This window comes from Mustela nivalis (genome assembly GCF_964662115.1).
Source record: "Mustela nivalis genome assembly, chromosome: 18".
Taxonomy (NCBI): domain Eukaryota; kingdom Metazoa; phylum Chordata; class Mammalia; order Carnivora; family Mustelidae; genus Mustela; species Mustela nivalis.
In genome coordinates, this window is record NC_139037.1 from 1,052,552 (window position 1) to 1,074,157 (window position 21,606).

The 21,606-nt window shown below is 63.3% G+C and overlaps 1 protein-coding gene across 1 annotated transcript; it reads left to right on the plus strand.

Annotated features, from left to right (window-relative positions):
* Window positions 1-12,968: 12,968 nt before the first annotated feature.
* Window positions 12,969-21,059, plus strand: MVD (mevalonate diphosphate decarboxylase). Its single transcript, XM_082711562.1, has 10 exons — window positions 12,969-13,117; window positions 15,568-15,638; window positions 16,034-16,148; window positions 16,532-16,678; window positions 17,351-17,550; window positions 17,742-17,816; window positions 18,005-18,223; window positions 18,532-18,647; window positions 19,733-19,841; window positions 20,382-21,059. Exons 1-10 carry the CDS (start codon window positions 13,048-13,050, stop codon window positions 20,460-20,462), a joined length of 1,203 nt encoding a protein of 400 aa, XP_082567688.1. The 5' UTR covers window positions 12,969-13,047; the 3' UTR covers window positions 20,463-21,059.
* Window positions 21,060-21,606: the final 547 nt, after the last annotated feature.

A 21,606-nucleotide genomic window follows, 5' to 3' on the forward strand; every position in this document is an offset into this window, starting at 1 on the left:
CCTCGGAAATGAGAGTGTGTAAGGAGGGCAGTCCTGGAGCCAGAGGGGACTGAAACCTGCATGTTCACCTCGGGAACGCAAGTGTTCTGAATCGGCCAAAAAGAGGCTGGGTTAGGGACAGTCCGAGCCCGGATCCCGCCGCCAGCCCCTCCACGGAGTGTGAGATGAGGTGCAGCCGCTGTCCCTGTGGCTCTGGTGACCTTGGTGGCGGCTGTGTCTGCCCCCTCACAGAACCCGCCCCGCGATGCTGTAACACGAATGGTCTGCACGCTTCCCTCCACGGCGGCCACGAGGGAGACCCTCACCACGAGGGCACGTGCTGATGGTGCAGGAGCCGCAGGGGGCTCCGCATCTCCACACGGGCCTGCCAGCTCGCTGCCCCAGGGCCCTGGCACCTCCCCACCACGCACTCATGGAAATCAGATGCAGCCTAAGGACGTCCTGAGTGGTACTGAACCTCAACCCTGGGTGCCGACCTCTGTCGTGCTCCGTGTGAAGACATGGGAGGCGGCGGGGCGCGTCACCGGGGCGCGCAGGTCGTCTCCGAGGAGGGCACGTGCCACGGAGACGCAGGCCTGTGCACCTGCAGGCATCTTGTCAGGAAAGAACTAAGGGAGCCTGTCCCTTCCAGGAGAATGAGCAGGACTTCTTGCCCATAACACCTACACATTTGAGAGAAAATGACCATTTCGGAAGCTTTCTGTCTCTTGGCAGCTGTCATGCTTAAAGACTTTTCTGATGAGAAAATGATTTATTTTTTTTTTCAATTTAATTTCTTTTCAGTGTGACAGAATTCGTTGTTTATGCACCACACCCAGTGCCCCACGCAATACGTGCCCTCTGTAATACCCACCTCCAGGCTCCCCCAACCTCCCGCCCACGAAAAGGATTTAAATTATGAAATGAAACATCAATATATGGACGCTCCAGATAAAAGAATGAACCATTGTTTTCCCAACGACCGATGCGGACACTGAGACACCCTCGCCAGGCCGGAGACCCCAAGGATGGGGCAGATTTCCGTGGGTCGGAGCGTGGGAGGCGTTCACCAAGAGGTCAGATTCCCGGTGGCAGCTCGCGGGGAGGCAGCGTCACCACAGACAAGCCGCAGGCATCTGGAGGAGCTGCAGAGCGTTTCTGTCCCGGCTGTGGGGTCGGGCAGACGGGACAGTCGGCCGCTCCAGCCAGGACCCGACACCCAGGTCGCAACCATGCCCAACCACGCCACTGTCCTACAACTGCTCCGGGAAACAGTTCCCGTTCGCGCGGACGTCGGCACGTGGTGGGTTCCTTACTGATTCTGAATGAACGTAGTTCGCATGTCGTTCCCGGCTGAGCTCCTAACACGGGGCAGTGCACAGGCGCCGTGTGCACAGCTCTCGGGGGCTGAGCCTGGGGCGCGGGCGCACTCGGACAGCCAGCCGGAGAACCGCGTGCCCACGCGCGCTCCCAGGGTGGGAGGAGGAGCCGGTGGGGGTGCACGGACGCCGCGCAGCGGGGCGCTGGCAGAGAAGCTGGCCCCGGGCACGGGGAGACGCGGGAGACGCCCCGTCCCTGCTCGGGGGGAGCCTCCTGCTTCCTGGGCCGCCTGCTCGGCTCATCTTCTCTGCCCTCCGCCGCCACCGCCTCAGCTCAAGCCCTGCGCTCCCAGCCCGCCCAGCGCCCAGCGCCAGCTCCTCCTGGCCCCCTCCCACCTTCCCTCCACACCCGCCTCCCCCGCGCCCAGTGCAGCGCCCTCCTGTGGGAGGCCACCTTCACCGGAAACCCTCCGTGTGCCGGGCCGGTACCTGATGGGGACAGGTGCTAACCCGAGGGAATGAAAGGGCACCTGGCCGCTCGGGCCGCGATCCCAGAGCCCGCGGACGAGTCTGCGTCGGGCTCCCCGGTCAGCGGGGAGTCTGCTTCTGCCTCTGCCGCTCCCCATTTATGCTCTCTCTCAAACAAGATCTCTTAGAAGGGGGGAATAAAGGAACAGACGGGGGACAAGGCAAGGCTCAGCCTAAACCAGCCTTTATTGGTTTTCTTCAGTCCATCTGCGGGACCAATCTCCTAGCCGTGGCCTTTCTCATCCTTAGAAAGGAAGCCGCTGGCCACGGCACCAGCGCGAGGACCACCATCAGGCCCCGGGGGCGGGCGAGCAGCCTGCCTCGCTCCTGCAGGCCAGCTGGGCCGCAGACTCGTCCTGTGGGTGCCGGCAAGAGGGCGGGCGGTGACGGCGACGGTGGAGACCGTCCCCACTGTCAGCGGCGTGGGCAGGGAGACGCCCGGGCACATGTGGCACGGCGATGCCTGCTGGCCGGCTCCAACTTACAGACTTCTGGCTGGGACACACACGAGCTCACTTCGGGGAAGCAGCCGTGTCACTCACTCACTGAGTTAAACACCCAACACTGTTTCTTCCGGAAGGAGGCAGCGCTGACCGGTGCGCTTCTGGGGCCAACAACAGCCAGTACTCACCGTGGGCCACCGTGCACGTGACACTGGCGGCCCTTCTCCACTAGAGAGGTCACGCGTGTCAGCGTGCTGGTGACGGCCACGTACACCTGCGCGCGCTGGCCTCCGAGTCTGTGATCTCAGGTACTGAGCCATGCTGCCGCTCAGCAAGACACTCTGAGCTCTTCCCTTGCAAATCAGAGACCAGAAACGGGGGAGAGCAGGAGGCGCAAGTTCTAGAAGTGGCCGGCCCAGGTGTGCAGAGATGGCTGGAGGGTGGCCGCGCACGTGCAGGAAGGGGAGCCACCCTGGGGCCTGGACCTCGCTGCCGGGTCTGGGGCTCGGGCGTGGAAAGTGGGGTTCTCTCAACACCTGCCCAGGGGAAGACGAAGGGCCATAAGCAGCGGGGGGGGGGGGGGGCACTGGAAAACCGCGTAAGGACAGCGGGACGCTCAACATTTCACCGGGCTGGCCAGGCCCTTTTTGTTTGTTTTTAAGATTTTATTTATTTGATAGACACAGCGAGAGAGGGAACACAAGCAGGGGGACTGGGAGGGGGAAACAGGATCCCTGCTCCGCGGGGCAGGGCTCGATCCCAGGACCCTGAGACCATGACCTGAGCCGAAGGCAGATGCTTAATGACGGAGCCACCCAGGTGCCTCTGACCAGGCTTTGAGAAACAGGACAGAAAGGCCAGGAAGACCAAAGAGGGTGTGGTCGAAGGCTAGTGGCCAGGATTCCAGGAGTCTGAAGGCAGATTCAGGAAGGATTTCCCCTGAGCCGGGGGTGCCGCTGCCACTCACAGCTGGGCTCGGGGACCAAACAGGTAGCAGGTGACCTGCCCACCACAGCACCGGGCACCCAGCAGGTGCCTGAAATCTGGCCTCCACACTGGGACGCCCAGCTCGGGGCCTGGTTCACAATGAGACCTTAAACTGTTCCTGCCAGAACACAGACCTTTCAGGTAAAGACCAGCAGCGAGGCACTAGCAGGTAGGGCTGGCAGGCCCCGCCCAAGACCAGCCAGACACCTGCAGGACCAGGTGTGCGTGGGGCCGGGTGGGAGACCCTGGCCACCGTCTAGTGAAGTACACAGACTGGCCTGCAGAACGCCCTCTTCCCCAGTGTCTGCGGACGACGACGCATCCTAACTCCAGGACGCTGGGGCGCCCTTACCCACTGCACAGGTGGGGCTGAGAGCTCCGAGTCTCTCTCTCCTGTCCTGGGGCTGCCGGTCCCAGACAAAAGCGTGGGCAGGCTGGTCCCTCTCTACATGGCCTGCAGACTGGCAGCTTCTCCCTACGTCCTCGTGTGGTCCTCTCTCAGTGCCTGATTTCCTCGTGTCCCTAGCCCTGGCATCTGGGTCTGCCCCACTGACCTCACTGTAACTTGATCAGCTCTTTAAAGATGCTCTCTCCAAACGCAGTCACATCTTGAGGTCCTGGGCTTCGAGATGTCAACACATACACTTGCAGAGGGCAGCTCAGCCCGAGAGCTCCCTTTTGAAACCAGTGATCTTCTGTCAACAGAGAAAGGACAACATGCCCCCGCCAGGCACCCGTGCGCCACGAGCAGCCCTCCCTGGAGCAGACTCTGGGGCTCTGAGGTGGGCGCTGTCCCCACCCCCGCTCAGGGCTGGGTGGCACAAGAGGTGGACTGAACTGCTCGGAGGCTCCCGGCCACAGCCCACGGGACCAGGACTGGAACCAGGCAGCCTCCCCCAGACCCCAGAATCCTCTGGCCCCGCCCCTGCTGGAAAGCAGCCCTGCAGGGACCCGAGGGCCTCAGGTCAGGCAGCGCCGTGCTCTCTCCCGCGCGAGAACCGAGAAGCCTTCCCTGGGTCTGGCTCAGGGACCCGCGCGTCCCTGCTCCTTGTCCTTGGTGCCTTTCCCAGCTGCGCCTGCACACGCGCCTCACGATGCCTCTCCCACATCCCCCAGACTAAGGCCGAAGCATAAAGAAAACGCGGACTAAAACCCGTGCGCACGGGCACCCGGCAGCTCAGTGGGTGAAGCTGCCTTCTGCTCCCAGGTCCTATCCCGAGGTCCTGGGATGGAGCCCCGCGTCAGGCTCCCTGCTCCGCGGGAAGCCTGCTTCCCCTCTGCCTGTCGCTCCTGCCACTTACTCTCTCCATCTCTCTCTCTCTTAAGTAGAATCTTAAAGTAACAGCCTGTACACGAGGTCCTGCCTTGTGCTCTGCTGACGGAGAAGAGCGGGGAGCACCTGCTCGCTGCCCGGCACAGCCCCGTCAGCGGCCCCGAGGAACAGGGCTCGCGAGGAAGCGGGAGCCCCGGCGGCCAGAGGGAAAGCAGAGACGCAAACCCGACGCCTCTGCCTGCGCCACGGTGGACGTGAGCACGACGAGCGGAGTCCCCCAGGCTAGAGGAAATGCCAACAGTCTCAAAAGGGCTGAGCCGGGACCGTGCAGACAGACAGGGAGAGGCTCCGGCCACGGCACACACAGTCACCGTTCGTCCCGAGCCTTCCTATGGCGGGGGCGACCCTGGCTGGATGCGGAGCGGAGGGCGCCGGCTCATGGGGCTGCCCTGCTGGGCTCATGTCGAACTCTTCCGCTTTTCGGACAGCGACCCACACTCGCGGCTTACAGAGCCCTCAGTGACACGGCCAGTCCCGTGTCTGTGGACAGTGAAGAGCGTACGGAGGACCGGTGACCCCAGACGGCGCCCAGAGCCCCGCTTCCTTCCTGACATGCGCCCCCGGCCCCCACTATCACCGGGGCTCTGTCGCCCGCGGAGCCGCAGACCGTGCTGCCTTCCCCGCATCGGACTCTGGGTTTACGCCTGGTTCAAAGAGCTCAGCTGGGTTCAGCAGTCGAAGGGCAGATAGTTCCGAGGCAGCGAAGACGGCGTGACCCTGCCACGACCAGCACAGCAGCTGTCTTCCGTCGGTCCGAGCCAGTCACCAGACCCCTCACTCATAACCACCCACCCGGCAGCTCACACACATGAAATCGGGGCATCGCTAGGCAGCCACAGTGAGCAGCGACTGGCCTACGGCCATACGCACAGACATGACCATATGCACAGACCCTGCTGGGTCAGGACACCCGCGCACACCTGTGAAGCCCCGGTCTGCTCCGCGGCACAGACGCACCCGCCGGTCCCCTCCCGCCTCCTCCCCTCCCTCAGCCCTTCTGCAGGCAGCCAGGCAGCTGCCTTCTGTCACACAAGAGGCTGCTGGCACGCTCTTGAACTCTTAGCAGTGGGATCTGCCATGATCGTTCGCACACCTCAGTCCCAACCCCAAGGCCTCAGCACACGACACGTTTTCTTCCCAGACTTCTCAAGGCCTGAGATTCCCTTTGCTGACCCTCCAATGCTGAACTTTCATTGTAGACCACCGTGGTCTGCATTTTAAGAGACGACAGATGTCACAGACCACATCTACAGACAGAGAATACAGACTATCATAGTCCAGATGACAAATGACCCGGACCGTCCTGGTCTACAGACAACAGAGAACATGGACCATCACAGACTAGAGACAGCAGACGACATAGGCCATTGCGGACTGCCGACAACAGGTGACAGGGACTGTCCTGGTCTACAGATGACATGGACTGTCACAGACTGGAGATGACAGATGACAAGGACCATCCTGGTTTACAGATGACAGAGGACATGGACCGTCACGGACTACAGACAACAGACAACACAGACCACCCTGTCTACGGACAACATGGACCATCAGGACTGGAGACAACAAATGGCACGGACTGTCCTGGACTACAGGTGACACGGACTGTCACAGACTAGAGATGACAGAAGAAACAGGCCGTCCTGGTCTACAGACAACAGATGACATAGACCATCACGATCTGGAGAAAACAGATGACACTGACCATCACGGTCTAGAGATGACAGATCACATGGACTGTCACGGCCTACAGATGACAGACGACATGGACCACCTTGGAACAGAAACGACAGATGATGCAGACTGCTACAGTCCAGCAATGACAGACGACACGGGAATCCCAGTCTAGAGAGGACACAGATGACACAGACCGTCATGGTCTAGAGATGACACGGACCACCACGGTCGACAGACGACAGACTACCAGAGTCTGTGAACAGCAGGTGTGCGGACCACCACAGCTGTAGATGACAGATGTCGCCGTGTAGGCTGCAGCAGACAGTGGAGGGCTCTGACCCCGGTGAGCAGGGGTCTCCCTGCTCCAGCTCACCCCTGCGACCAATGAGCTTTGCTCAAGATACAGTTACAACCGCATCATTCCCCAGCCTGAAAGCCAGACCTTTCTCGCGGTCTGTGGGGCCTGAGCATTCCCAGCACCCCCGGCAGCACGCCACCGTCTCTGCTCTGTCCTGCTCGCTCCAGCACTGGTCTCACCTCTGCAGGGAGGCTGTGACCCTCCCGAGGACAGGACTCCCCCGGCCTCACCTGGCACTGTGCGCTGCGGGGGGGGTCCCTAGAAAGGTTTCACGAACGAACAGAGAGGCGCGTGTGAACTTCGGCAGAGCGTAGAAGAGTCACAGGCTTTACAGCCTGCGTTCTGTGACGACGAGAAAGTCAGGCAGCGGCTTCCTGGGGGGACAGAAGGAAGGACCGTTCTGGAAGCTGGAAAAGGTGGCTGGGGGTGACCTCGTGCCAGGCCAGGGCACGCCCACTCTTTAAATGCTTCTTGTTCCATCTCTGCCCCGAGCCCTGCTCCTTCTCACCTTCCCACGATGTCGGCAGGTGCCAGGAGTCGGAAAGTGCTCGGCTCTAGCCAAGGAGGCCCTGGACCCACGACTCTGAATCCTCCCTGTAAAGGAGAGAGCGGGAGGGACCCTTAGAGACGTAACTGCATGAGCAGAGCCAGGCTCGGAAGCCACGCAGTGCCCGCAGCGGCAGGACGGCAAGAGAAGCAGGGCCCACCCACCAGCCTGCATTCTGGAGAGCCGACCCGGGAGGGAGGGCGGCCCCAGGGAGTTCAGAGCACTGGTCAGGATCCCAGAATGAGTGGTGGAGGCTGGGGAGTCATATTGTGATGCCTCGAGTGACCACAGGACCTGTGCTCTGTGCATCGAACACTCCCTAATAAACAGGAAAACTTTACAAACAGTGGCTCTGGGAGAAAAAAGAGACGTCAGGAAGGGGACCGGTGCTTCCTGGAGCAACCACGGGGCAAGGTCCCCCCCCTTCTCCCCTGAACACGGGCTCTGGAGGTCTCCAGGACGCCAGGAACGGGTCCCAGCAAGCCCCCAGCTCTGGCCACTCTGCCTCACGTCCACTTCTCTCGATGGGACTGCTGGCGAGCTGCGGCAGGTCCCCAGGGTGATTAAAGGACCCGAGCACGCCTCACTGAGCTGCCCAGCAGCTGGTGTTCGAGAGAAGCCTATCGTGAGCATAAATGAACAACTCACGTTGGACTCGGTCCCAGTATGCAGCCTGGAGCAAAGTGCCCGGAGACGGGCAGGCCGGGCAGCTGAAGACCGCTGAGAATCGTCACGCAGGAGACCCAGGAGTGCTGAGCTCTGGTCCCCCTCTGGTGCCCAAGCAGGAGGGATGGGCCGCAGGATGACAGTGCCCAAATCCCCACGCCAGGCTGGGACCGCCGGCCTCTGCTGACCAACTCCCACACCAGCCCCTGGCACAGCGCTGTGGCGCAGGGCAGGTCCCTGATGGACGCCGACTGAATGACCAATGGGGCCCTTCGTGCTTTCCTGAAACGCCAAGTGCTCAGGGAAGGTCAGGCCCTGGAGCCTGTGGCCAGGAGGTGACCCTTGGCTCTCAGGCCCCACCCTGCATACGGTCCCCGCTGATAGCAGAGGAGGACCCCACGTCTTCAGTTCTGCCTCAGGCGGCTCGTGGAGCAGGGAGGGGCCAAGCAGCAGCCACTGAGGACGGTCGTCCTTTCTTCTGTGTCCGAGCCCTGCACTTGGCAGTTGGCAGTGAGACCGTCTCTCGGGCCACAAAGGAAGACACTGGGGCCACCGCAGCGAAGAAACTTACATACGTACCCGAGTCAGGTCTGCTCGACTCCGGAGCCAACGCACTTCTCCTCTGTCCTTTCGACCCATGGCCTGGCCTTCGGACCAGCAGCTTTCGTCCCTGGCACGCCCTGGTGCTTGCTAGAGACGCAGAGGCCGCACGCCGGGTCTCCCGAACCAGGATTCCCACAAGCTCCCGAGAGGACGCGTGGGCACGAGAACACTGGAGAAACAGCGCCGAGACGTGCTCTCGTCAACGCTGGGAGACGACCGGACATAAAGGGACGTCTCGGGACGCAGACCGAAACCACGACGAGAAGCAACTTCACACCCGTGAAGGCCGCGGTTATTAAAAACAAAGAGGGAAAAGAAAATAAGCACTGGGGCGCCTGGGGGGTGTGGTCGGTTGGGTGTCGACTCCGGGTTTCAGCTTGGCTGGTGGGATCGAGCCCTGTGTCGGACTCTGGGCTCAGTGGAGAGTTTGCCTCTCCCCGCTAAATAAAAAATATTAAAAAGAAAAAAAAAAAAGGAAAGAAGGGGTGTGGAGCAACTGGGCTCTTTGTGCACCGCTGGTGGGCACCGCTGGTGGGCACCTATGACACGGCTGTCACAGGAGAACACCACAGCAGCTCCTCAAAGAACCGAGAGAACTCCTGTAAGACCCAGCAAGTCCATCTCTGAGTATCTGCCCCAAAGCACTAAGAGCAGGGACCTGAACGGACACTGGGACACCTGTGTTCACAGCGGCGTCGCTCACGATGGCCGGAAGGTGGGAGCAAGCTAAGCATCCCGCAGAGGACGACCGGAAAAGCACGATGCAGCCTGGCCCTGCAGGAGACGGTCGCACTTGGCCTTAGGAAAGGTCGTGACACCTGCTACACCGTATGGGGTTGGGGGGAGGGTATTACACTGAGTGAGAAAAGCCGGACACCACAGGACAATCTCTGTACCGTCCCACTCACAGGCGGTCCCTGGGAGAGTCGGGGGTGCCAGGGGCTTGGTACAGGACAGGCAGTCGGTTTAATGGGGATGGAGCTCGAGCTGTAGAAGACGCATGGGCGCGTTCTGTGCACGAGCCGCGGCGTCGGCATTACGGTGAGTGCCCGTCACACCCCCGAGCTGATCCAGAAACCACTAAGACAGTAAATTTGAGGCTATGTATATATGTATTTTTAAGATCTATTTGTTTACTTTAGAGAGTGGGGGCACGAGAGAGAGCACACAGCAGGAGGGGCAGGGGCAGGGAGAGCGGACCTCAGGCAGGCTGTGCGCGGGGCTCAGCGCCCCACACGGGCTCCGGCCCGTGACCCTGAGACCACCACCGAGCTGAGCCCGAGTGCCAGACGCTCAACTGACTGCACCCACGTGCCCCTGGGCTTTGTGTATTTCAGCGCAATTTTTAAAAAATGCTTCCAAATAAAAGAATCTGAGGAGGACCGTGGGAGATGCTTTAGGCTTACAGAAGAAGTACACTCTGCTCTTCCTGCTTGGCCCTTGGCCTTGAAATGTCAAGCTTTACTCCCTGTTTTCCACATACCTTTGAAACACGTGAATGGAACAGACAGAAAATCAGAATAATGAGGCCTCTGTGGGCTCAACAGGCATCAGCCCCACAGCCCATATAACCAAAAGCTGAGAGTGGGAAAAACATACATTTACCCAAGAGGCCCTATGAGGGGTTGACTTTACACACGTGGGTGCTGGGCTGAAGGTGTTGGGGTGGGATCTGGGCCCCCCCGCCTTCTATAGGGCTTGTCCGTTCAAGGTTCTCCGGTAAATAAGGGAGCCTTTGCCCGCTAACACGTGCGCGGGCGTGTAGGCCCACTTGCCTGAACAGAGTACGGTCTACGTCATCTCCGTAACAAAAACAAAAATAGCCATTTCACTACCCAGGGACGATGGGGAGGAAGGGACATTGTGGGGGTAGAACAGAACCCCATCTTTCTACTCAGTGGGAACCAACAAACGCTATTCTAAACTGAAAAAAGGGATCAGAGAAATTAGAAAGAATATGAGCAGGTTATTTAGAAATACGGAGGAAGGGCCACCTGGGCGGCTCCGTCGGAAAGTGTCTGCCTTCATCTCAGGGCATATTGCTGGGGTCCTGGGACCGAGCCCCGCGTTGGGCTCCTGTTCCGCGGGGAGCCTGCTTCTCCCTCTGCCTGCAGCTTCCCCTGGTCGTGCAGTTTCTCTTACAAATAAATAAAATCTTAAAAAGAAAAAGAAATATGGAGAAAAACAACAGATTTGAACAGTGGCCGCCTTTGGGGTACCTGGGTAGCGCAGCTGCTTAGGCACCTGACTCCTGCTCTCAGCTCAGGTCATGACCTAAAGTCCGGGACCGAGCCCCACTTTGGGCTTGGTGCTCAGTGTGGAGACTGCTTGAGATTCTCTCTCCCTCTCCCTGCTCCACTAGCGCGCACTGTCTCTTTCAACTAAAATGAATCTTAAAAAAGAAAAAGAAAAAGAAAAAGTGGCTGCCTTTGGGAAGCCCAAACCTGGAGGGGGTAAGTACGCCGGAACGGGTCTAGTTAACGAAGTTTTAAAATCACGCAAATACAACATTACCTTAATCTGTTCAGGCTGCTCTAACTGAAAATCCCAGACTGGGGGGCTCACAAGCCCCACTGATGTCTCACAGCCCAAGACCAAGGTCCCGGCAGATTCCCCGTCGGGGGAGGACCCGCTTCCCCGTTCAGGAGGCCGTGTCCTCGCGGGGCAGGAGCGGGGAGGGCGCGGGAGCCTGACACCCTCACACCGGGGGTTCGGACGTGAGCTTGGAGAACTTCATAAAGGTCCGCGCTGATCTTCCCACCACGCCTAGGGCAGAACGCACATTCCGGAGGCTCACAGGTGACCTGTGTACAGAGAACACCCCCTAGGGGGTGCCCAGAACGGTCTATGGTCAACCTTTCCAAACAGGGTGTGGCGGCTTTGCATGAAGCAGGAACAGGCCGGCAAGAACACCTCGGAATCACCGCAAAGGCCAGCCGCGGTGGGATAGGACGTTCCCCATCCCACCGAGGGGCCGGGCGCTGCGGGCGGGTTCCCACCACCGATTCCACTGCCTTCTGGGGACCTGCCAACAGCCATCAGAACGGCCTGACACATCCCACGTGGCCCGGGGATCCCCGCCGAGGAGCCTTCTAAGGAACGCGCGCACCGAAGCAGCTCCCGCTGTGGAAAAAAAGAACCGGCGCCGCCTCCGGCCCCGGCCCACCGGCCCCCAACAGGCGGTGAGCTGGGAAGACGCCGGCCGGTCTAGACGCGGGAACCGGGGCGCACTCCTGCACGGGGCAGCCAGGATCCCCAAGAAGCACCTACGTGGGACACGGTGTGGGCAGGTTTGGGGTCCCGCGGGGGCCGGTGGGGGAGCCGGGCACGAGCACCGGCGCCTCCGGGGGGAGGGGGCTGGGGCGGCCGGTTTGCTCGGCGTCTCCCTGCCTGGCCCGCATCTCAGCCACCGCAGGGTAACAGCGGCTGCGGGCGAGGGCGGGGACATCGGGAGCCGCAAGGCCACCAGCTCCGGTTTAAGACCAGGACGAGGTCGGGGCTCCGGGGCGGTCATGGCTGTCGGGGGCCCGACGCCGGGCCTGGAAACCAGGCGGAACGCGGTGCCGCACCGCAGACTGGACCGGAACCACTCAGCGCCCCGTGCATACGGCGAGCCCCGCTGACAGCGGGGAGAGGTCCCCGCTGACCCCGAGCTTTAAGCGGAGGGTGAGTGGGGCTGCGGGGTGGCCGAGGGTCACACGCGCCTCTGGGCTTCTGCTCGGGTCAGGACCTCCGGCAGCGGGGTCCGCGGGACACTCTCCGCCTCCTCCCCGCCCCCACTGAAGTACGTCCGTTTCTTAGAAACTGCGGGGCCTGAGTCGGAGACGGTCCGAAGCCACGTCCCTGGCGCCGGCCCGACCCGGCCCAGCTCGGGGTGGGGACGCCTGGCCGCGGGGGCGCGGGGGCTCCACGGCCGTCAGGCGAGGGAAGACGCATGGGCCCCACGGGGCACGCGGACCCCGACGGCCAGGCGGGCGGAGACCTGTGCGCCCCGCGCGGACGGGGGAGCCCGAGGGTCAGGCGTGCGGGTGCGCCCCGCGGCGCCCGAGACTCCGGGGCTGGCCCTTCGGCTCCGCCGGCACCCCTAGCGCGGTCACCCCGCCTGCCGTCCGGAGCTGCTGAGGGCGTCTGGGCGCCTGGTCCCCCTGAGCCCAGCCCGGAAGGACGGGCCCTCGGGGCGCGTCCCCCACCGCGTCCGGCCGCGGGAACCTGCCCCCTCCGCCGCAATCCAGGGTCGCTCGGAGGAGGTCCGACGCCACGCGCCTGCGCAGATCCCTGCGCCTGCGCGGTCCCAGCGCCTACGCAGAGCTCCGCGCCTGCGCAGTCCCTGCTCCTACGCAGAGCCCGGCGCCTGCGTGGAGGGGATGCCAGGACAGATCTCCGCGCTTGCGCAGAGCCTGCGGGTGCGGGCCCGCCAACGGGGGCGGGCCCAGAGTCGGCAGTCCATCGTTCGATCCCCTTCATTGGCTGAGAACTGGAGCGGGGGCGGGGCCCCGAGCTGACTGGGCGGCGTGCGAAACGGAGGGTCCCTGCGAGCCAATCGCAGGGCGGGCGAGGTGCGAGCCGGGCCCCGCAGCGGCTGGAGGCTGAATTGCGGTTTCTTGGCCATGGCCCCTGAGAAGCCGGTGGTGGCGGTGACCTGCACCGCGCCGGTCAACATCGCGGTCATCAAGTACTGTGAGTGCGCGGCCCGGGGCTCCGGACACGACCCACGCGGGACGTCCACCCCCTGGGGGGCGGGACGGGGGAGGGTGACTGTCCCCGCGGGGGCGGGCTGGGGTGGGGGACAGTGTCCACGCTGGGGCGAGGCGGGGGGAGGGTGACTGTCCCCGCGGGGGCGGGCTGGGGTGGGGGACAGTGTCCACGCTGGGGCGAGGCGGGGGGAGGGTGACTGTCCCCGCGGGGGCGGGCTGGGGTGGGGGACAGTGTCCACGCTGGGGTGAGGCGGGGGGAGGGTGACTGTCCCCGCGGGGGCGGGATGGGGTGGGGGACAGTGTCCACGCTGGGGCGAGGCGGGGGGAGGGTGACTGTCCCCGCGGGGGCGGGATGGGGTGGGGGACAGTGTCCACGCTGGGGCGAGACTGGGGAGGGTGTCCACGCAGTCGGCGAGTCTCGAGGGGGCGGGATGGGGTGGGTGACAGTCCGCACTGAGGCGAGACAGGGTCGGGTGACTGTCCCCGCGGGGGCGGGATGAGGGTTGGGTGGCATTGTCCACGCAGATGGCGAGCGGGAGGGGGGTGGTGTGTGACAGTGTCCACGCGGGATGGGAGGGGGGAGACAAATGTCCACACGGAGGGCCACCCCGGGGCTGGGGACCCACGGTCTCCCGCAGCCGGCCCCCTGGGGCACCCTCTCCTCTGCAGAATGCTGTGAGCGCAGTCACTGCATGTGCAGCTTTGAGGAGTGGCCCTTGTCACTTGCCAGGTTCCGGAGACTCCCACGGGAGGCTGCTCAGGTCATTACTGGTCCTTCTAGTGCTGAGTCCTGTTCCCTGGTGGGGCCGTCCCACACGGTCCTCGGCGGCGGCTGGACTGTTTCCAGGTTGAGCTTTATTGTGGATAAAGCTGCTGCTGCACCACTGGGAACCCAAGTTGTCCCTCTTCGGGGGTGAATGCTGGGTCATAAGGTGGTTGTATTTCAGTTTTTTATTTTAAAAAATTTTTTTAAGATTTTACTCATTTGAGAGAGAGAGTGCATGGACAGTGGGGGAAGGGGCAAGCGGAAGAGGGAGAAGCAGTCTCCCCACTAAGCGGGAGCCTCACTCGGGACTCCATCCTGGAGTCCCGGGATCGTGACCTGAGCTGAAGGCAGACGCTCCGCCGTGTGAGCCCCACAGGGGTCCCTGCTTCCCCTCTCTGCCTCTCATTCCCCCACAAGGTTCTCTGATTTTATCAGGCAAATAAATAAAATCTTTAAAAAAAACCCAGAAACTCCACGGCCCACTTTGCGTTTCCACAGCAACGTCTGTGTGATCCTGGTCTTCAGCCGTTGCTGGTGTCCTCCCTGGTTTTCACTGGAGCTTTTCTGACCGGTGGGGTGACATCTGGTTGTGGGTTTCCGCCCAGGGATCCTGAACCCCTGGCCTGGTGCTCACCTGCGACCCGCGTGTCCTCTCTGGGCGGTGTCTGCTCGCGTCCCCTGGCCACGTCCTGCTCGGACTGTGTGCTTCCTCCCCGTGGAGATTTGAGAGTCCACAGTCTAGTTGAGGCACTCCCCCTCTGCTGGACGTGTGCCAGCACCTCCTCCCACCCCGTAGCTCGTCCCATCAGCCTCCTAACAGGGTTTTGAGAGTTTTGCCCAAGTCCAGCGTATCAGGCTTTCCGTGAATAGATTGCGCTTTTGGTGTCAAGTGAGACTCCTCTGCCTGGTCCGACACCGAAAGATTTTCTCCCGTATGTTTTTCTAAAGGTTTTGTAGCTTCGCGTTTTAAATCGAAGTCTCCACCTTGACTTGTTTCTCTGCGGGAGGTGTGAGAGTCAGGTCGCCGTCTGTGTCTGGCCGTGGATGTCCGGGTGTCGGGCAGCATGTGCTGAGAAGCCCCTTTCCCCTTGCAGCGCTTCTGCGCTTTCTCAGAGACGAGCTGGGCGCGTTTGTGCGGGTCCCTGTCTGGGCTGTCATGGGTCACCTGCGAGGCGTGGTCCTTACCACCGCCCGTGACTGTCCCCTCCCGACACCACACACACTGTGTGTGCTTCCCAGAGAGCTCCGCGACTTCCCACGTGGGGACGGTTCCCTCGTCTGGTGCGCGGGGAGTGGAGGCGGCCCCACATGTCTCCAGGGCCTAAGCGCAGAGAGCTTGCAGAAGTCTCAGTCACCAGGGCACTCCTGCGTGGGGGGCGAGAGTGCTCAGTGGCCACTCCAAGGCAGTTAGTTGAATGGATGAAACAAGATAAAACGTGCGATGAGCTAGGGGCATGGACTGGCCTCCAGCTCTGCTCTGGGAGCGGGAGCCCAGCGAAGTGGGGGAGCCATCCAGGAAGACTTCCCGACGGTGAGGGCCCAGCAGGAAGAGGACGTGTCCGATGCCCGGCAGATGGGGGAGCACTGGTGGGGAGGACTGAGGGCAGCAGGGTGCTGTTTGCAGGGCTGGGAAATGGACTGGCCTGGCCTTCGGTTGTCTGTTCCAGGGGGAAAGCGAGATGAGGACCTGGTCCTGCCCATCAACTCCTCTCTGAGTGTCACTTTGCACCAGGACCAGGTCAGTACGGGTCAGCACCGAACACCAGAGCAGATAATCACCAACCTTCTGCCGCGCTCGTGTGGGACGATTGGTCGCTCAACTCTCCACCCGCCCCTGCTGGGATGGCTCCTCCCGGGCACTCCCGTCCTCCGTGGTCCCTTCCTCCTGGAGCCACGCCCAGTGGCTCTGCTGTGGCCCAGGAAGGTGTGGGCTGCACCCTGGAGCCGGAGCCAGGCTGGGCTCCGCGCCTGCTGCACGGCTGGAGGCCTTCCTCACCGCCTGGCCTGGCTGCCTCAGCCTCAACAGCCCTGTTCTCCAGGTGACGGGGAAGGGCCACGTAGGAAGGCCCTCCGCAGCGGCCGGGGGCGCTTAGGCGGCCCCCGCCCTGAGGTGGCCTGTGTGTTCTTTCCCAGCTGAAAACCACCACCACAGCTGCCATTAGCAAGGACTTCACCGAGGACCGGATCTGGCTGAACGGCCGGGAGGAGGACGTGAAGCAGCCCCGCCTCCAGGCCTGTCTGAGGGAGAGTGAGTGCGCTTGCGGGAGGGGCTTGGCTTGCGGGAGGGACGCGTGCGGCCCTGGGGCCGGCCGGGTGGTTCCTCACTCCCCGGTCCCTTCTTCACTCCGGCTCGGGTCTCAGTGCACTGAAGGTGCTGCTGCCTCTTAGCTCCTCCGCCTTCCCAGCACAGCACAGCCCCTCAGGGAAAGGGGGACGCCTGTCAGCACAGCCGGAGCCGGTCTGGCGTGGAGGCTGGGGTCTGGGGCTTTGCCCTGAGCGGGAGGCCTGCACCAAGTCTGGGGCAGAGGCCCGGCTTCCGCTGTGCCGTTGCCCCTTCCTGACCTGTGGTGGGGGAGATGTCGGGAACAGGTCGGGGCCACGTTGCCTGTGACCGTCTCCCCGTCCCTTTAGTCCGCCGCCTGGCCCGGAAGCGGAGGAGCGCCGGTGACGAGGACCCAGCGGCCCTTGGCCTCAGCTACAAGGTTCATGTTGCATCCGTGAACAACTTCCCCACGGCTGCGGGCCTGGCCTCCTCAGCGGCGGGTTACGCCTGCCTAGGTGGGTGCTCACAGGAGCCCAGGGCCCCTAAGGGGTGTGCTGTGGCAAGCGGCACCTCTTGCTCTTGGCCTCCAGGGATCCGGGTGCCCAACTCTTCCTGGGGCTGTGTGTGTAGAATCCTCTGGGTTATTTGTGTCAGAAACCCGTCTCCAACTCACTTAAGCCTAAGATAGGAGCAGTTTCTTGGCTTAGCTGGCTTCAGGTGCAGCTGGCTCCAGGTGCTCTGACAGACTCCTTGGCAACTTGTCTCCCTCCCTCCAGTCCCCTGCGTGGCTTCCCTGTATGCTGGCTTCCTCTCCATTAGGCCCTCCCCACCTGGGGCAAGCTGGGCACCACATGGCAGGTGGCAGGCTCACCGTGTGTGGCCTGGCCGAAACCCAGCTCAGCCGGCTCACATGCCACTGCCTGAGACGCCCACGGTGACTGGCAAGGCCAGGAGGACACCCCGTGCTGGGGGCAGAGAGCTCACCTCACGGGCCCCCGGCTCAGTGTCTTGGCGTCAGCCGCTCGGCCAGACCAGCCCTGCTTCCTGGGGGCCCGCACTGCCAGCTGCCAGCCTCATGCCCGCTTTTCGGGCCTCTCTGCGTTGGTCTCTGCGCCACATGCTTTTCAAAGTCTTTGTCCCCACCGCACCCATCTGAGCCTCCTGTACCCTTCCCTCTGTGCCTTCAGCCTATACCCTGGCCCAGGTCTATGGGGTTGAGAGTGACCTCTCGGAAGTGGCACGCCGGGGCTCGGGCAGCGCCTGCCGGAGCCTGTACGGTGGCTTCGTGGAGTGGCAGATGGGGGAGCGGGCCGATGGGAAGGACAGCATCGCCCGGCAGGTGGCCCCCGAGTCACACTGGCCGGAACTCCGAGTTCTCATACTTGTGGTGAGTGAGGCTGGGGGGGGGCGGCTCCTCCGGGCCTGTGGGCGCGCCGGGTGACGGAAGCACCCGCCCCGGCTCTGAGTGACTCCCCATGGCAAAGGGGCTGCTGTTCCCAGGCGGGGGGCACGGATGGGATGCGGCGGTGTTTTGGGCAGCGGCTGCAGTGTGGGGTCCATGCCCGTTCTCTGGGGCAGGTGAGCGCGGAGAAGAAGCTGACGGGCAGCACCGCGGGCATGCGGACCAGCGTGGAGACCAGCCCCCTGCTCAGGGTAAGGCTGGCGCCGGGATGGCCCAGGGCACGTCCCATACCTCCCGGCACACGGCGGGCTCCACCCGCGTCCCTCAAAGCCCCGCTGGTCTGCCCGGCTCAGCCCCGCAGTGTTGCTGCCGGCCGCCCTGCCGAGCCGGGACTGCGACCTGGGGGGCGGCCGGTGCCTCACGGGACTGTGCCTTGCAGTTCCGGGCTGAGTCGGTGGTGCCCGCGCGCATGGCAGAGATGGCCCGCTGCGTGCGGGAGCGGGACTTCCCGGGCTTCGCCCAGCTCACCATGAAGGACAGCAACCAGTTCCACGCCACCTGCCTGGACACCTTCCCGCCCATCTCTTACCTCAGCGACACGTCCCGGCGCGTCGTGCACCTGGTGCACCGCTTCAACGCCCACCACGGGCAGACCAAGGCAAGGCCGGGCCGCTCCTGCCGGCTCCCCAGACCCGCGGCGCGGTCTGCATAGCCGGCTGCAGTCCGGCGCAGGCCGGCCGAGACGGGCTTCGCGGCCCCTCTGGACCCGGCCGTTGGCGGGCGCTTAGTCTCTTGGCCAGCGTATGGGTGCACGGCCCCCATTTGGCACTTGAAGGTGCGGGTCCTGAGCCTGTGGGAAGGGGGTGGCGGCTTCCCTGCAGTCAGCGCGGGGTCTCCGGGGCCAAGGAGAGGTGGGAGCTGGGCCAGCCGCCCTGCAGACATTCATGCGGGCCCCGGGGCTTCCAGGTGGCATACACGTTTGACGCGGGCCCCAACGCCGTGGTCTTTGCCCTGCACGACACCGTGCCTGAGTTTGTGGCTGCCGTGAGGCACTGCTTCCCCCCCGAGTCAAATGGAGACAAGTGAGTTGGGGTTCCCCCACATTTGGGAGGCGTGAAGGGAGGAGTGGAGTCTCCTGCTGAGATCTGGGGCGCTGGCCCCCGAGGCCCTGGTGCTAAGTGGGGGGTCCCGTGGGAGTCTTAGTCTCTGCAAGGGACCCCAAGTGGTGTGTCACCAAGGGCGCCTCCCTGTGACCATCACGCATCACAGCCTGTGGCCACGCGTGCAGGTGCAAGCAGCATCATGGTTTATGGGGCTGGAGCCCGGGTCCCTTCCAGTCATCTCGGTGCAGGGACACCTCGCTGCTAGGGGTGCGGGGAACGTGTGGGGTCGGCGTGTGTGTCGCCGTCATTGGGGGGACACTGACTTGTAGTGTGTGGGGCTGGAGGGCTGGCTTCCTCACCGGGTGGACAGACCCCATGACCAGGGACAGCCCCCGAGGCAGCAGGCATCCTTGCGGGAGCCTGAACTCATCGCTCCTGGCACCCTGCGGCAGCTTGTGGGTTCGCGCGTCCTGGGGAAGCAGGGGCTCCCACTCGGACTGAGGTGCTGCTGCTTCGTTTCTCAAAGACTCGGTGTATTTGAGAGAGAGGCAGCTTGAGTGGGGAGAAGAGCAGAGGGAGAGGGAGAAGCAGGCGCCCTGCTACGCGCGGCCCGACACGGGCTCAGATCCAGGACCCTGGGATCGTGACCTGAACCGAAACTGAGATTTGGTTGCTGGGCACCCTGAGCCATGCAGGCCCCACGAGGTGCTCCTTTCTGACCTTTGTCCCACCCCGGCCAAGTAGGAGCCGCGGGTGAGGAGTGGAAGGAGGAAACCAGAGCCCCCACTCCTGGTGACCCCAGCAGGCGCACACTCACTCGTGCTGGGCATCATGCGCGAGGTCAGACACACACCACGGAGCCGTCACCCCTTCCAGGGCCCGGGAGGGCGCGCCCCGCAGCTGTCCCCATGCTGCTGTGCGAGCGGCACTGCCACCTGGTTCCGGAGCTTCTGCATTTCCCCGGAAGGGACCCCCTCTGCCCCATGCCAGCTGCCAGTCTGCTTCCTGTCTCGCATCTGCGGCCTCCGTCCGTGGCCTCAGACCTGCCGCCCGTCTTTCCCCAGATTTCTCAAGGGGCTGCCCGTGCCGCCTGTCCCACTCTCAGACGAGCTGAAAGCGGCGCTGGACGTGGACCCCACACCCGGCGGCGTCAAGTACATCATTGCCACCCAGGTGAGGCCCAGGGCCCGGCTGACCGAGGGGGCGCGTCCAGCCCCGCGGGCTCAGCTCCTGCCTGCCACCAGGTGAAGGGACGCCGTTCGGCTGCCGTCTGTCGTGGCTGGAACGCCGGGACACGGTGACGTGGCCTTTGGGTTTTCAGAGTTTGTACTGTCTGGCTTGACCCTTCACTCAGCCACCCTCCGAGTGGGTGTGTAAGGACCCCCGGCGTTGCGGGGCAGTGTTCCCTGTGCTGCGGGGGGACTTGGGGAGACACAGGCTCTGGGGGTCCTCGGGGCCTTCCCGGCTCACCCCACAGGAGCGGGTCACAATCCCAGTTGGAAGGCCTGAGCCCGCCTTTCACCGAGACTGGTCTGATCCTGATTCCTGTGACCTGAGCCCTCAGGCCCATGGTCTCTACCTTGCACCTGGGACGTGCTGTCCGCCCCACATCTGGGTGATGGAGGCCAAGAGACGGGGGCCCCTGTGGGGCAGGACGCTGCCACGTGGGTTGTTAGCTTCTGACCTGTACTCCCCCGCCTCCCCATCGGACAGGTGGGACCCGGGCCTCAAATCCTGGAGGACCCTCACGCTCACCTCCTGGGCCCGGACGGCCTGCCGAAGCCGACTGCCTGACCGCCTTCCCTCAGAGGAGCTCAAGCCGTCCCTGGAAGAAGACTGCTTCACTGGGATGGGGGTGCTGGGGGTGGCGGCCGGGGGGTCTGTGCTTGTTGGGGCTCCAGGCCAGACCCCGCGCTGCGGCCGAGTTGGGTCAGCGGAGTGACCAAGCCGTTGGGGAACGCCCCCCCCCCCCGCCCCCGCCAAGTGCCTCACCCAGTGCTTTGCTGAGAAGAAAGCGGGTCCCAGCACCGGGATCCGATTCTGGGCGCGGGGCCGGATGGTGTGCAGCAGCTGGGCGTCCCTTCAAGGGGCCGCTCCCACTGCCCCAAACGGCAGCTCTGCTGGACGTGACGGGGAGTCGGCACCCCTCCTCCGAGCCGGACGACAGGTCACCGCTACAGACCTCAGGGACCCCCCACAGAAGCTTCAAGCCTCAGCTAGCCCCCCACAGCTCCTCGGCCGGACTCATGCCATGCGGAACAAATGGAATGTTTCTTTGTAGAAAGACCCCTGGTGTGTCTCTAGCGGGAGATGGGTGAGCGGCCCCAAGGTGGGTGTGTTGCACGGGAGCCTGTGGGCTGCTGGGAATAAAGCCATTGGTGCTGCCTGGGACAGACGTGTTTTATCGCGGTTCCAACCCTGGCACTCTGGGGCCCCTGTGTTGCGAGGCCGGGAGGGCGTGGATGGAGTGCGCGGGAAAGCTGCCTTGCGTGCCTTTCGCTTGCCTCTCAGCTGCTGGCCACACGGTGGGCATTCAGCACGTGGCCATGAGCCACGTCTGGTGGCTGACGCACTCTCTGAGGCTCTGATGGGCGTGAAATGTGGTTTGGGTCTGGCTGTGAGTCCCTGTGCACGCAAGGAGGTGGGAAGTGGGTTTGCTGGTGGGAGTGCTGGTTAAGGACTTGATTCCCCGCAACCCAGAAGTTTCTGGGCTCTGAAACCATACGAGTGCCTCCCCTCCCTGCTTCTGAAACATCAGTGCAGGGCAGGGTAGGCTTCTGGGAGGAGGTGGACCCCCGGGCCAAACCTCCATCCCTCCCACACCAGGGTCAGGGCTGGGTCTGGGTCTGTGGGGGCGGCCAGCACACCTTGCTGGGCTGTGACCCTGACGGGGAGGGTGAAGGGAGACAGCCAAGACCATCCCTGCCCTCCGGGTTTC

Excerpts from the sequence above, each read along its gene's own strand:
- MVD (XM_082711562.1), top strand. The coding sequence starts at position 13,048 with ATGGCCCCTGAGAAGCCGGTGGTGGCGGTGACCTGCACCGCGCCGGTC. Across the intron at positions 17,817-18,004 it reads AGACCAGCCCCCTGCTCAGG|TTCCGGGCTGAGTCGGTGGT; the intron begins GTAAGGCTGGCG and ends TGTGCCTTGCAG. Across the intron at positions 18,648-19,732 it reads CCCGAGTCAAATGGAGACAA|ATTTCTCAAGGGGCTGCCCG; the intron begins GTGAGTTGGGGT and ends GTCTTTCCCCAG.